The sequence below is a fragment of the Colletotrichum costaricense genome (genome assembly GCF_030867565.1).
Source record: "Colletotrichum costaricense strain IMI 309622 chromosome Unknown Scaffold_8.1, whole genome shotgun sequence".
Classification (NCBI taxonomy): domain Eukaryota; kingdom Fungi; phylum Ascomycota; class Sordariomycetes; order Glomerellales; family Glomerellaceae; genus Colletotrichum; species Colletotrichum costaricense.
In genome coordinates, this window is record NW_026848237.1 from 796,537 (window position 1) to 809,697 (window position 13,161).

Below are 13,161 nucleotides of genomic sequence, written 5' to 3' on the forward strand. Positions count from 1 at the left end.
CCGAACCCGAATCTTTAATTCGCAAAGCCTCGCTAGATGTCAAGCATAGATAAGATCGACACTTCGACTCAGTCCGAACTCCAGTTCATGTCAAACAAGGCAAGGAGTCCCCCACTTGCCCAGCCGGTTGAACGGCAGCCTCACCCACAAAAGGCCGTTGGCATTTAACAGAGGCCCGGATACGCCGGTGTCGGGGCATCGTCGAGTCATCAGGGGGCGTTTCATCTGCCGTGCATGTACGCGCGTATCCAGGCACTGGCGCGCGCACTACTGATTAATACAGAGCAGTTGGAACTGCTTCAGCTGCAAAAATTCCATCCCAAGCACATCTCTTATCCAGCTGTTCGAGAACTGTGTGGACGAAGCCTCTTGGGCAGCGTCGAAATTTTGTATTAGTGCAAGTAGAGATTGATGGCTTGTGGGTGACACAAGACTCGGGGCGTACATTTCAGTCGTAATTCGTCGTGTACGCCCTTACCTAGACTGACGGAAGCTGACGGACAGCCGGACTTAGGCAGGTGTTCCCGCAAGAGTTCAAGTGCGGTGGATGTGTGAGTTCCCGCAATCCATATTATAAACTTCATTACACAAGTGTGATTACGTGAACTCATCCCAGCCTTCGGGTCTGCCTCAAAATGACAACTAGGAGTTGTGGAACCTAGATGTGCACAATCAGCAAGTGTGTGACACTGTTGCTTGAAGTCCAGGTTCGAAAGACGCTTGTCGGATTTTTTATATAAGCCTTCAATATCTTCAGTGTGTCTTAAGCAATGGACACGAAGTTTCTCGCCAAATGGATATCACGACGTTCGAGCGCTTTGCATGCCTCTCTGGTAAGAAATACATGAACAATTATACTGTACGGATCACTACGTAGTACAGACAAGAGATGGGACTATGGAGAACCCTGAGCAGCATAGCTATTTCCACCGGGCAGAAGCATCATGAGATCAAATTAGGTAACGGTTCCCATTCTGCGTCCTGACTAAGTAACATAAGGTGTCCACGAAAGCTAGCCACTTAAACTTTGAATCCTTCGTATTGGTTTCCGCCCTTTTCGCCGATTCATTCGAACCAGAAACCAACAAATTGTTGATGTACCAGGTCCCAATCTTGCTGTTGTCTCCTTAATCCGCGGATGCAGACTGTTTTTCCACACCGACTCGTGAATTGATTAACCCGTTCAGCTCCAACCAGGAAGGGGGAATGGGGTGTCTTCTGGCTCCGCGGGCAAGCCTGCAGTCGGCAGAGGGGTAAGCGTGACAATCCTGTCCTCTTCGGCCAGCCTGACCTCTCGGAACTTGCGCAGAGTCCAGACATTCCACACGTTTGAGTCGATGACAACACCATAAAGACCGGCAGTCGTGCCGGTCCACTTCGTGATGACCCTGAGATCGCTATCTCGGGTGCGAAGCTTGTCGACGAACTGGTCAATGTTGGTTGCCTGTTTTCGGTAGTCAGTATCAGGACGGTACACGATGGAGCTCAGTCCAGACTGAGGGTCTTACCGGGGCAAGGAAGACGATGTATCGACCAGCGAGGACACTGGCGACGTAAGAGAAGAGGGTGAGTAGGCTGAAGCGCATCTTGAAGATTATGTATTAGGTATTGGTGAGATGAATTAGGGATATTGTGATGGTCCTGAGTGCAAGTTTGCTGATGATATCTCAGGATAGATGCAACCACTGGCCATCTCGACTGCCTTTTATACTCCACCGCTCTTCCTCAACTCGATATAACCTCGAGACATTTCCTTCCGTCATGCGGGGTTTCGATCACACCTTCCGACTGTTCACCGGATGTTATCACGACGAGAAGGAATCTAGGGGCCGCCATCACCGTGTGCCAAGATCCTGCCTTGAGACATCCCCAGCCCGGTCAAAGTGCAAGCGCAGCCAGATTCCTGCGCAACTTCTCCCTCATCCCAGATCAAATCTCTCACGCGAATGGACAGAACTCTCTTTTTGCCAGCAGGCGCCATCACCTTTGGGTGTCGTCGGGGTCTTGGCTTCGCGCGTTGCGGGAGATCGGCGGTGTTTGTCCCCCGTTGCGGGCACCTCCAAGACCTTGCCCTCCGGTGTCTCTGAGACTAAACTTCCATAAACGGCAACTCTGCATACCGGAACGAGCTGACATGAAATACGTTTTCGATTACTATAAGACGCAACCGCTATAATAAGACAGACTCGCTACATGTAAGTAGTACCTGAGCCCTCTCCCTTCCAAAATAGACAAACTTGTACGTGACTTACTAGTACTTGCTAGTATTGCGTCAACGGGCTCTAATTTTCTCCCATCGGCTCGGCACGCTACGCCACGGCCGCCTCATCGCATCGGCTCCCCGAGACCATCGACGGCGGCTAACCTCGGACCATGCGGTAGAGACATCTCAGAGTTTATCAAATGTCTTAGAACCGAACCTCGCGTCCCGACTTTGCGCTCTCCTTGACAGCGTGGATAATACGCAGGACATCCCGCGCCTCTCTCGCCGGCACAGGAACGTACTCCTCCCTTCCAGTCTCAACAGCCTTGGCGAATCCCTCGAAGAGCTTGAGGTACGTCTCCGGCTTGTGCGTCGGCTTCATGCGCTCCTCGACCTGGCCGCCCTCCTTGACCAGCAGCAACCTTCCGCCGTTCATGGGGTCCTCAACACCGAAACCAGGATCGGTGGGCTTCGCACCAGCCTTCAGCTGGTCCTCCTGCGGATCGAGGCAGGTCTTGTGGTAGCTGGCCTTGGTGCCGCGCACCCAGAAGCGAGGCTGGCTCGTCTCGACGCTCATGACACCGATGCGTACGCTGACGATGAGGCCGTCTTGGTAGCAGAGCTGCGCGTGCACGCTGTCGGGGTCTTCGGGGTCGAACTTGCCGTCGCGTTGGCTGACGAGCTTGCCGTAGACGGTCTCTGGCATGCCAAAGAGGTTGTAGGCCTGGTCAATGAGGTGGGATCCCAGGTCGAACAGGGCGCCGCCTCCCTCGGCCATGGTCAGCTCACCCTTCCATGACGTAGGGCGGTCGGCGCGGAAGCGGTCAAAGTGGGTGTCGAACTCGTAGACACGGCCAAAGACGCCATCGGCAATCATCTTCTTGACCGTGAGGAAGTCACTGTCCCAGCGACGGTTCTGATAGACGCAGATGAGGCGTTCATTCTCCCTAGCGATCTGAATGAGTTCCTCGGCCTCCTCGATGGTGGGCACGAAGGGCTTCTCGACCAGAACGTGCTTGCCGGCCTGCAGAGCCTGCTTGGAGAAGCTGAAGTGAGTGTTGGGTGGTGTGAGGATGTTGATGATGTCAACATCAGGGTCCTGGAGCATGGGCTCCAGGGAGGTGTGGTGCTTCAGCTCAGGGTAGTCATTTGGTGCTGAGGAGGAGGCTGTGGGCTTCCGTTGGACGATGCTGTGCAACTTGAACTGAGGTGTGAGGTTGATGAAAGGGATGTGGAAAACCTTGGCGGATAGTCTGTAGATGGTCGGTCAGCACGTGGGCGTCTTCGGTGAGTCGCGCCGAGAGTGAGTCTATTCCGAAAGCATGCAAGGGGGGTCTGTAGCAAGGATGACATGGACTGAGAGACGGTCTCACTTACCCATATCCAATGATTCCAACGTTGAATGTCTTGCCTGCTGCCATCTTGTCTCTTGTGGGTTCTTATTACACTGTATAATGAGTCCGAGAAACTGTGAGCTTTCCTCGTACGACAGACTTAAACAAAATGTCGTGAGCTTGACAGCTTTATATAGCTATCGTCGAGCTGGATCACTTTAGCATGAAAGGCGATGAGGGGCACGAGGGGGCAATCGTGGAGGGAACTGGAGCTTTGGTGGAGTGACGGGCCAAGATTACCCCATTGCGTCACTAAGGAAGGACTCGGCGCTTTTCTCAATGGACGACGGAGAAAATTGCCCCATTTTCGGCGCGTCTGTCAGGTCACGGACGGCGACGCTAACGCCCACTTTGACACACCGGGTTTACCGGCCGTGAAGGACTGTTAGAGTTGCCTAAATAGGTCACCTTGGGATTTCGATGAGCTGCCCCTCTTCACCGAGGCAGAGCCTATTGGTAGTGTTCTTCATTCATTTTCATGTAGTGACTTGACTCAACATAGCCTCGGTGAGACCAAAGAATCTGTCTTCTTATAGCCATGTTATCATTATTTCTACTTGTTGTCGCAATGCCGTACTACCACGTCTCCTCAATAAATGGGAGAAACTGTTTACCAGTCAGGTATATCCCTTTGGGCTACTCCCAGAGTAAGACAGTGTCTTTCACGTGGAAGTAGAATCGACATGATACATATAACCCAGGATGAAGAATCACAAACAAGGGCGCGCCATGGTTGGGTTCTTTCCCGCAGAGTTGTTTACTCAAGACCAAACCAATGTCATTAATCGATAGACAATATCCTTTGTCCAAGCGGACGAGGTCCTGGTTTCTTGCGACTAGCTCTGGACTTCAACATCCGCGTCAACGACTTGTTACACGCCTAGACGACGCCATGCAGGCGCTTCTGCGCACGATGCCATTTCGGATCTTCCTAGAGCCAGTGAAAGGCCCTGTGCATACAGAAGAACACGTGGTACGACACAGCCAGCCTCCAAATGAGCTGCTCCGTTGGCGTAGGAAATTGAAGTTGCCATCCGATCATGCAGGGAGCTTTGAAGGCAACGATGAAGACACCCCCAAGAGGGTAGTACATTAGTTAATAAGTCGCCACAGCTCGGAGGGAAACCTATCGCAAATTTACTGTTACTGTTTGGTTGGTTTCCCGTTGGAACAAAGATGCATCATGTCGCCCAGCCTTTTGAAGAAGCACAGTATGCGTCTATGCGAAAGATCCGCGGGGGAACGTCATCGAGAGGTGGACGGTGCCATGAATTTTGAAGCTGTGCATGCGTCTACGAGGATGTAAGTAGCTGGTTGTTGATTGACACTGGGAGAGATCTAGGAAACTCACATGAGATCTGGCGAAGCTTCTGTTCCGGTCCAAAGTGAACAACCTCTCGTCCTAAACTTTGGTTTCGATGTACCGAGGATAGGAAATCGCCGGCTTTGGGTGCCAGCAAACAAATGTCGCAACCATAGCGAATGTGAAGGGTAGCGCTGTCAGTTCTAGAGCGGTGTTGGGCAGTCCATTCCTGACACGGTCCATCTCCGTGATGAAGAACCACAATGCTTGCCAAAAAAGTGTTGGGTCTGTCGAATGTCAACGACAGTACTAATATGATTTTCAGTACCTAGGCTTTACAGACTACCTTGAGAGAATATCAATTGTATTGCGCGGGGGGGGATCCATGGATTCTATATTGAGGGTGGGTGATTCAAGTCACACTTAATTCCCCCTTATTTCACGGTTTTCGACTGCCAGAAGGAGAAACTTCCTAGAGAATCCGATAATTCTTCACGCCAGAGGGAACCGCACTCCTCCTTTTACCTGCTACTGAGAAGGGAATATCGCTGCCAATTGACATGGGTATCCAAGGGCCGTCAGTGTCGTAGATCCAAGCTGTAATGAGAAAAGGTCGGCTGCATGCAGAAAGTGGATTACGCCTGTTGGCTTCTATGAGAATAACACGAAACAAGACCCCTTAAAGCCATGCCTCATGGCCTGCAGCCTGCGCCAGAGGCACTCATTGAGGGCCTGTCTCATTGAGATGGTTTTGTTGGTTTGCGATTGTGCCTTTCTAAGTCCAGTGTTGGTGCCAGCCGCCGGCTGTCCCAATTCGGTGCGTCACCCCGCTCTCCTGCAGCCTTTGTCTTTGAAGTATCAGCGAGAATCCTGATACAGCCTCAATAGTGATATTTGTTGATGCATTTGTGTCAACGCTGGGGGATTTGGGCAGTCCTCCTTCCCCGGACCAGGCTTTTACCGCCGTATGGGCACTTGGAAAAGAATTAGTCAGGATTTGTGATCCAAGATCTAGCCTCTCGGTACGCAACATGAGTGATCCGCTTTGCAATTGATGATATTCTGGTGAATCTGGTCCGAATTGGCGTAAAGCCCTTCTTCAAATTAGGCGTTGATAAGAGATCTGAGAGGGATGGCCATATGTTCTATGCAAGGAAGGAGGTCTTCAGACAGCCAACTATCCTTGTCATGTCTAGAGTCTTGAAGAAGGGCAGAAAGCTGATTTCACAGTAACTATTGTTAAGAAGCAAAACAAGTCGACGGTTATCTCTCAATTTCTGACTTGACCGAACTTGAAAACATACCCATACTGGTAAGAAAGAACAACTGCAATGAGATTTGAAGAAGATTGCGATATGCGATAGAACACTTTAGATATTTAATCATGGATCTGGCACTTGATAGCCGCGGGAAGGGCAGTGTTCGTCATCTTGACTGAAGTTCTCCAGCTTGCGTCGGTGTGTCCACCGGTCTCCACCGAGGCATCGGCCCAAATCGATCAACTGTATTCCCGATGAGATTGCAGTCGACGATTCGAGGTTTCAAAATTGTCACAATTGCGACTCATTCTATCGTTCAGTCATATCGATCACCGATGCGTGCAGTTGAGAGGAGAATAGGGCGACCGCATGATGTAATTTGGTGGCTATCCCACGACATGCTGTTGTCTTGCGGGCGATGTTGTGGGGATCTGAAGTCATCCCACTGTGGGTGCGGCGTGTCTGACAGGAGGTTTATCTCCGGCTTGAGTTGATGTGAGAAGAGCTCAACATGATGTCATGGGTTAAAAGATGTTTAAATGGCAGCTTTGAAACCTCGATGAGATGAAGAAATGGAAAGACAATCAACTCTCATAGCTACATTCGAAACATTGAAGACGACTTGTGTCCCAGCGAAACATTGTCCCCTAGAATCTTTACTCGAAGCAACACCACAGTACCCTATCAAAATGTCTGCTCAGTACAAGGCTCCTAGTGCTGGCGCCAAGGTATGTCTTGACAACCCTGGAGTCACGCAAGCCTATTTTCAACAACCTTTTCTCGGAAACCCAAACTCTGACACAAACCACAGGTTGAGCCTAGCGCCGACGTCCGTCCCACCCGATCCGAAGCAACCGGTCCCGTCCCCGCCGGCTCCCTCGCAGCCGAGTCCGCCAACAAAGGCGGCGAATTCGCCTCCAACCGCAACGTCGACACCGCCGCCGCTTCTTCCCGAAACGGCACCGGCGGTACTCCCGGGTCTAGCGCCGCATCGAACCCCGATCAGGCCGCCGCAGCGCCGACATATGTGAACAACCAATACGTCCGCGACCCCAACGGGCCCCACGGGAAGAACATCACCGAGGGCTTCGACACGGCGAATACCAAGGACGGAGTGCAGGCTGCTTTCAACGCCGAGGTCGGTAGCGAGAATGACCCTGGCCGTGTGGCGGAGCAGGGGCTGCTGGAGAGCCAGACTAAGGCTGGAAGGGATGCTGGGCCCCGACAGACTGAGGTTGGGGGAGAGACTGTGTACGAGAAGTTGAAGAGCGATGTTCAGGCGTAGGATGTGTTTGATACAGCGTATGACTAATGATCTCTGTATGAATACTATTGTTGAATGACCTGAGAATCGGCGCCGATGGAATACCAAAATATTCCCCAACAGTGTGATTGATGAGAATTGCGAGGGGATTATCAAACTGAAAGGAGGTTGACGATGCCCTGAGACTCTACGCCACCCATTGTGACAAACAATTCCGCAAAATTTTCTGCCTACGCGATTTGGACCAGAAATAACACCATCGCTTTTCAACATCGTCCTGTCGAGCATCCGGACCCTTGAGGACGCACTCGAGCGCACTCGAGGCGAAGGTTTGCGCGCACGGGACACGTGAGCTTCTTGAACGAACCTCAGACCTTCTTTGTCATCAGCATCGGGCGCTTGGTCTAGGGGTATGATTTTCGCTTCGCACTTCCGATAGGAACGCGCCTTTGTGAAAGGTCGTGGGTTCAATTCCCACAGTGTCCAATTGTTTTGCAATTTTGATGTTCTATCGCATGTTTTTGCTTTATAGAGCAAGTCGGCTTCGATTTGCATCATTTCTTTGAGGCAGGGTGGACCAGTTGGTGAAGGTGGTTGATTACCTACCTACCTACCCTCATGACTGACCTGTGTAAGTAAGTAAGTAAGTACCACTTGAGTGAGATGTATGGGTGAGTGAGTGTTCCTGACCTGCACATCATGGAATTTGTGTAGGATACCTTACAATTCATTCCGTCCCAAAATTCATGAGAATGGTCATGAGCCGTTTTCCGTTCACGTCAACGAATGTTCCCCGATATGGCGTATTAAACTTTGTTGAGCCGTTCAGCAATGGGTGACGGTTGCAGAGAGGGAGGGACGGATTCGGTCGGCCCCCGAAAGGCGAGTGGAGCCGTCAAGAATACGGTTGCCTAAATCTGTCAGTGCTAATTAACTGCATGATGCCGCGCCGTTCCCTTCCCCGGGGAATTTTCCCACTGCTGGAGACGATGGAATTTTCCATTGAAACGATGGAAGAGAGGTGCGACAAGGGCTGATCCGAGTCTTATTCCAACATCAGACCTACTTTCACATTTCTTCCGTCCAACGCCTTTTCAAGTCTTGGCCTGCTCACTGGACACATCAGACTCGGCATTATCACCCGAGAACGTGCCACAAGAGGCGCAGCCGTTGACGCCGCCCCCCCTTGTTACGGGACGAGTCAGGACAAGAACGCCAAACCTTACCGCAAAGAAGCTTGTTCTTTTTCTCCTTCAGCGCTTCTCTCCTACGTCTCTACTGTTATTCAGCGGGTGGTTGAGCTGCCGATGCCCCGGAACGGAAGGCAAACCGAGACACGGGACCTGGGAACGTCAACTGTGGAACTACACCTCACTCATTGATCAACGACGATTCGACACCACCAGCAACGACGACGCAAAGGGTGGAGGATAGGCGACGTGCACACACACATCTCATCCATGCTCGTCCTACGGTAGACGCAAGATGAGTGCGCCCGAGTCGTACCAGCTCGAGTCCCTCGCCTCGGACGGGGACGGCGTCAAGCCAACGTCGCCGACAGCCTCCATCGACCCGGCCAACGTGCGGTGGATGAACCAGGGCGACCGACGATGGGAAGTCTGCAAGATCGTGACCCGTCTGGTTGGGACGCTGCTATGCGCCATCATCCTCATAATCATGATGGCGTGGTATGGGTACCCGCCTTGGGATAACTATAGTGTCTGGCCTTGGCTGTGTCTGCCAGGAGTAAGTTTCTGTCACTTGCCCTTTCATCTCATACAGCAGGAAGCTCATCATGAGACGAAATTTAGGCTTTGCCATCGTTCATGTGGGATTTGGGGGAATTCCTCACCATCTGCGCCCGCCACGGACGCGGCATCACGCCAAAGGCTCATATTGGCCTGGAACTCATCATCTCTATCCTAGGCTTCATTGGCGGAGGCTGGCTGGCTTTCCAGCTTGGCATCCAAGAGGATGACCAGATAGGAAACAACCCGCTAAATCTTGCTCTCGTAGAGTGTATCTTTATGCTTCTCAGCGCGTGAGCACACCTTTCTCTCGCCCTTCCCTCGCCATACTCACACTTCCTCTAGAACAATCCACATGGCACTCTTCATCCGCGCCTGTATAGAACGCAGCCGCGAGATCCGCCGGCGCAGACCGCGTGTGATGTACATCCCAGAAACAGGCCAAACAGTCTACGTCGTCGCCAAACCCTTTCCAAAACTACCTACCTGGAAATCCCAATCCACGCGCGCCCAATCCTTCCCGCGCTCACCGCAGAGCCCGCTCAACAATTCCCTACGGCACCACTTTGCCCAACTCCAAGAAGAGATGCCTCCGCCATTACCCGACCGGCCCGGCGATCAGTCCCCGTCTTCGGCGTCATCTATCAAACGGAAACCTTTACCGGGCGCAGGTATCCCATCGCGCACGATTCCGGCGGGCGGTGATAGTCGGGACCGGCATCTCCGGCCGAATATGCGGCCCCCGCCGGCGGATTATGAGCCTTCTGCGGAGGAGCTGGAGCGGATGAGACGGGGTGACGCGCAGCCTCAGCTTATTTTGCCGGGGGATGTGGATTTCAAGTTTGCTACGAGCGTGACTGGTATGACACCGGCTGATGCGAGCGCGAGGGAGGGGAAGTATAGGGTGAATATGACGCAGATGCCGGTGGTGATGGGGGAGTCTTCGAGGGGTGGGAGTGCCGGCAGGACGAGGTCTATCTAATTGTCTTCCGTGGCATCTGTATACCTTACTTTGGAATACCTCATTTGAGTGTATTTCTCACTCATTTCATGTGTAGCATTTTCATGATAGGTGGGACGGCGTTGGGGGGGTATCTCATGGCTGCGTAGAACAGTCTCATTTAGGAATAAGCATCTCATGATATTCTCCTGATTCATTATTTTCATTCAATTTCGTCTCCAAGTCATCTTGCAATCGCAAGATCATCAATCTCAATCATAGGAATAGCTTAGGATTGAAATCAATTCACTCCAGTCCCAAATCCTCGGGCATTTCAACTCAGATGGCGTCGATCAAAAGTGCCAGCCCTTGAGCGCAAAGCAGGGCGCAGCACTAGCTCGTCGCCAATACTCAGGCTGTCAGGGGCTCGTCGCGCCGTGACAGGCCCTACCCAGGACCAGCGACACGAGCCTCAGACCCACTGAGAGCCCACAATACAGAGATCTGACTGGCTACGGTACCTCAGATGGATGGACTTTGGGGAATAAGTGCCCCCTGTAGTGCGCTGTAGTGTGAGGTAGTGTACCTGAAGGATCATGGCAAGGTACCTAGTGTACTAAGGTACGTACTGTAGCCCCCCTGTTGGTGCCCTCTGATCTTTTCCCAGGGTTCGAACGTTTGGCTGCTCCCCCTTGGCCCATCGGCCCCCGAGTTGCTTGTCGTCCGCCGTTCGATTTCCATCCCCGGTCCAAAACGCATGCGACCTGAACATGCCGCCGCCGACACTCATTCTCCTCACTGCCGACCTCGCCGCGTAACCCAGCCCCTCTAACGCAGAACAAGAAGCCGAGCGCCATTCGAGATTTCTTCTGTTCGCCATCTAGACGACACTCCTCCGACACACTCACCTTCGAGCATCACCCACAGCCTCAATGGCAACGCCATCATAAACCACGCGATCATCCCCCAAAGAATCGCCCATCCCGCGGGCTCCGAAGAGACGAAAGGAAACACACCCCCTCCCCTCGCCAAGGGGCCAAGGGGAGGACCTAGACGATCACCAGCGATGCAGACCTACCTCTCCGCCTCCGAAAATACTCTATCAAAATGGACAACACGCCGCTCCATCCAGACATCACGACCCTGCCGCCCGACACAGGCCAACGCCACGGCGACTTCCTCACTGCGATCCCCTACAACCGATCAATGTACCGCACCACCCTCCTCCTCCGCCTCGCCTCCATGCTCGACGCCGTCATCATCCTCGCCTCGCTCGCCTCCCAAAAGGAAGACGACGCCTTCATCACCGACAACTGGTCTTTCGGGTGTCCCACGGCGGTTCTGGCGCTGCTGTGGAGCGCGGGCGATGTAGGTGCGATGCTGGTGCGCGATCGCGGATTCCGGTGGACGAAGAACGATCCGACGAAGCTGCCGCGGAGTACAAAGTTCAGTTGGGGGAAGCCGGGCGCCCACGTGGCTGCGCATTTGCTGATTTGGGTGCCGACGGCGGCGTTTATGGGGATTGTGATTTCGAGTTGGTTGTTTTATCAAAACGGGGGCGGGTCCTTGGGTGGTGTTGATCCGCGGCAGACGCATACCATGGCGGCGGTAATTTTCTTCATGTTTGTCTTGACGTATGTCTTTCCCATTTGTCGCCTCTCTGGCTTGAGCCTGGAGATATCGCCCCCCTTTTTGAGTTTGAGAATGGCGGCTAACAACAGACTCGCAGGATGATCCACTTTGCGCTCTTCATATTTGCCATTGTCGAGGTCGACAATGTGCGACGGCATTACTCTGACGTCGTCTTCATCCCGAGGGGCGAGCTGTGCGAGATGGTGCCCGTGCCGCCATCGACGCCGTGGGAGATGTTCTCGCCGCGGAAGCTGCTTCTATCTTACTTTGCGAACCACTATGTTCGCTTCGTGCCCGGAGCAGACGGGACGGTTACTGTTGCTCGAGACTATAGTAGTCGACAGGCGAGGTTTTGAAGAGGGCCGGCCATTTACAAACACATACACAAGCCGCAACGTTGGCTCTCTGAAACAAAACAGAGGCTCCGAGTCTGATTCAAAGACTTGAGTAATTTCTCTAACACATCGAGAATGGATGCTCAAGAGGCACTATTCATCTTACTTTACCTAAAGTAAGTATAACGGAAAGGATTGATAGAAGGAACACTGGATCCTCCGCAGGATCATCGCAGAAACAAGCGTCATTTGATTTTAACAGCAGCTGGATTGATACCCAGGGATATATGGAGTACGTATGGCAATCATTTAGCAGCAAATAATGGACAATAATCAAAAGCATCAAACTATCATAAACAGCTCCTTCCTGCCCTCAGCCGGTTCGGTGTTGGCAGCCTCGTGTTTCGGCCCTGCCAATCAAGTCAGGCGGATTAGCACGTGACGCGTGACGTCAAGCCCCGCGGCTCCGTGTTGCTGCACAGTGGCGTCAGGCTGGGTCTCTGAGCCTTGAGGAGGGTCTCTTTTTGAGGGTCTTTGAGGGTCTTTGAGGGTCTTGGGCGGGACAGCTGAGCTTTCCCATTTCCACCCTCAGTTCCAGGGAATGATTACGATTAGATAAGAAATAGATGAGAGGAGATAGGTGCCCAATTAATCGTGAACCGTGTAAGAATAGTCCCAGGAAACACCGCGTGAAAGGTGGCCTCGAACTGCAAGTGAGTGGCCAAGACTCTATTAGGTAAGGCACCAAGAACTAACTACCTTAACATGCCAATGTAGCACCTGCGTGAAATGGCAAGGAAAGATACCAGGCACTTTAAGACCATGAGGAAGGCAGGAAGAAAAGGTCCTCCTTCTTGCCGCAAGAGTCACTGTCTGGGAGTCAAACGGAGAAGGCGGTCGGGGTACGTACCGCTTACTCGTGCTTGCATCACACCTGTTTCCTGAGGTGGGCAAGAGCAGATAGCACGGTGCACAGGAGATGCATTTTGCATTTGTTGGTGCCTTATCGCCTCGCTACCCTATCGCTTATCAGCTTTTTCAAAATTTTGAGGTCGTTTGCCCCACTACCTAAGGTACCAACTC

General features: G+C 52.5%; 5 protein-coding genes across 5 annotated transcripts; 3 read left to right on the top strand and 2 right to left on the bottom strand.

The window, feature by feature from the left end:
• Positions 1-1,183: 1,183 nt before the first annotated feature.
• CCOS01_08295 (uncharacterized protein) lies at positions 1,184-1,586 on the bottom strand (the record flags this gene model as incomplete). The annotated part of the gene is made up of 2 exons (XM_060456456.1): positions 1,184-1,444; positions 1,509-1,586. The coding sequence occupies 2 exons, from the start codon at positions 1,584-1,586 to the stop codon at positions 1,184-1,186; spliced, it is 339 nt and encodes a 112-aa protein (XP_060312730.1).
• Positions 1,587-2,408: 822 nt separating this feature from the next.
• CCOS01_08296 (oxidoreductase) lies at positions 2,409-3,624 on the bottom strand (the record flags this gene model as incomplete). Its single annotated transcript, XM_060456457.1, has 2 exons — positions 2,409-3,456; positions 3,581-3,624. 2 exons carry the CDS (start codon positions 3,622-3,624, stop codon positions 2,409-2,411), a joined length of 1,092 nt encoding a protein of 363 aa, XP_060312731.1.
• A 3,224-nt stretch (positions 3,625-6,848) lies between these two features.
• On the top strand, positions 6,849-7,444 carry CCOS01_08297 (uncharacterized protein; the record flags this gene model as incomplete). Its single annotated transcript, XM_060456458.1, has 2 exons — positions 6,849-6,887; positions 6,971-7,444. 2 exons carry the CDS (start codon positions 6,849-6,851, stop codon positions 7,442-7,444), a joined length of 513 nt encoding a protein of 170 aa, XP_060312732.1.
• A 1,464-nt stretch (positions 7,445-8,908) lies between these two features.
• Positions 8,909-10,153, top strand: CCOS01_08298 (uncharacterized protein; the record flags this gene model as incomplete). The annotated part of the gene is made up of 3 exons (XM_060456459.1): positions 8,909-9,169; positions 9,235-9,464; positions 9,517-10,153. The coding sequence occupies 3 exons, from the start codon at positions 8,909-8,911 to the stop codon at positions 10,151-10,153; spliced, it is 1,128 nt and encodes a 375-aa protein (XP_060312733.1).
• A 1,065-nt stretch (positions 10,154-11,218) lies between these two features.
• Positions 11,219-12,099, top strand: CCOS01_08299 (uncharacterized protein; the record flags this gene model as incomplete). Its single annotated transcript, XM_060456460.1, has 2 exons — positions 11,219-11,745; positions 11,841-12,099. The coding sequence occupies 2 exons, from the start codon at positions 11,219-11,221 to the stop codon at positions 12,097-12,099; spliced, it is 786 nt and encodes a 261-aa protein (XP_060312734.1).
• Between the last annotated feature and the right edge of the window lie 1,062 nt (positions 12,100-13,161).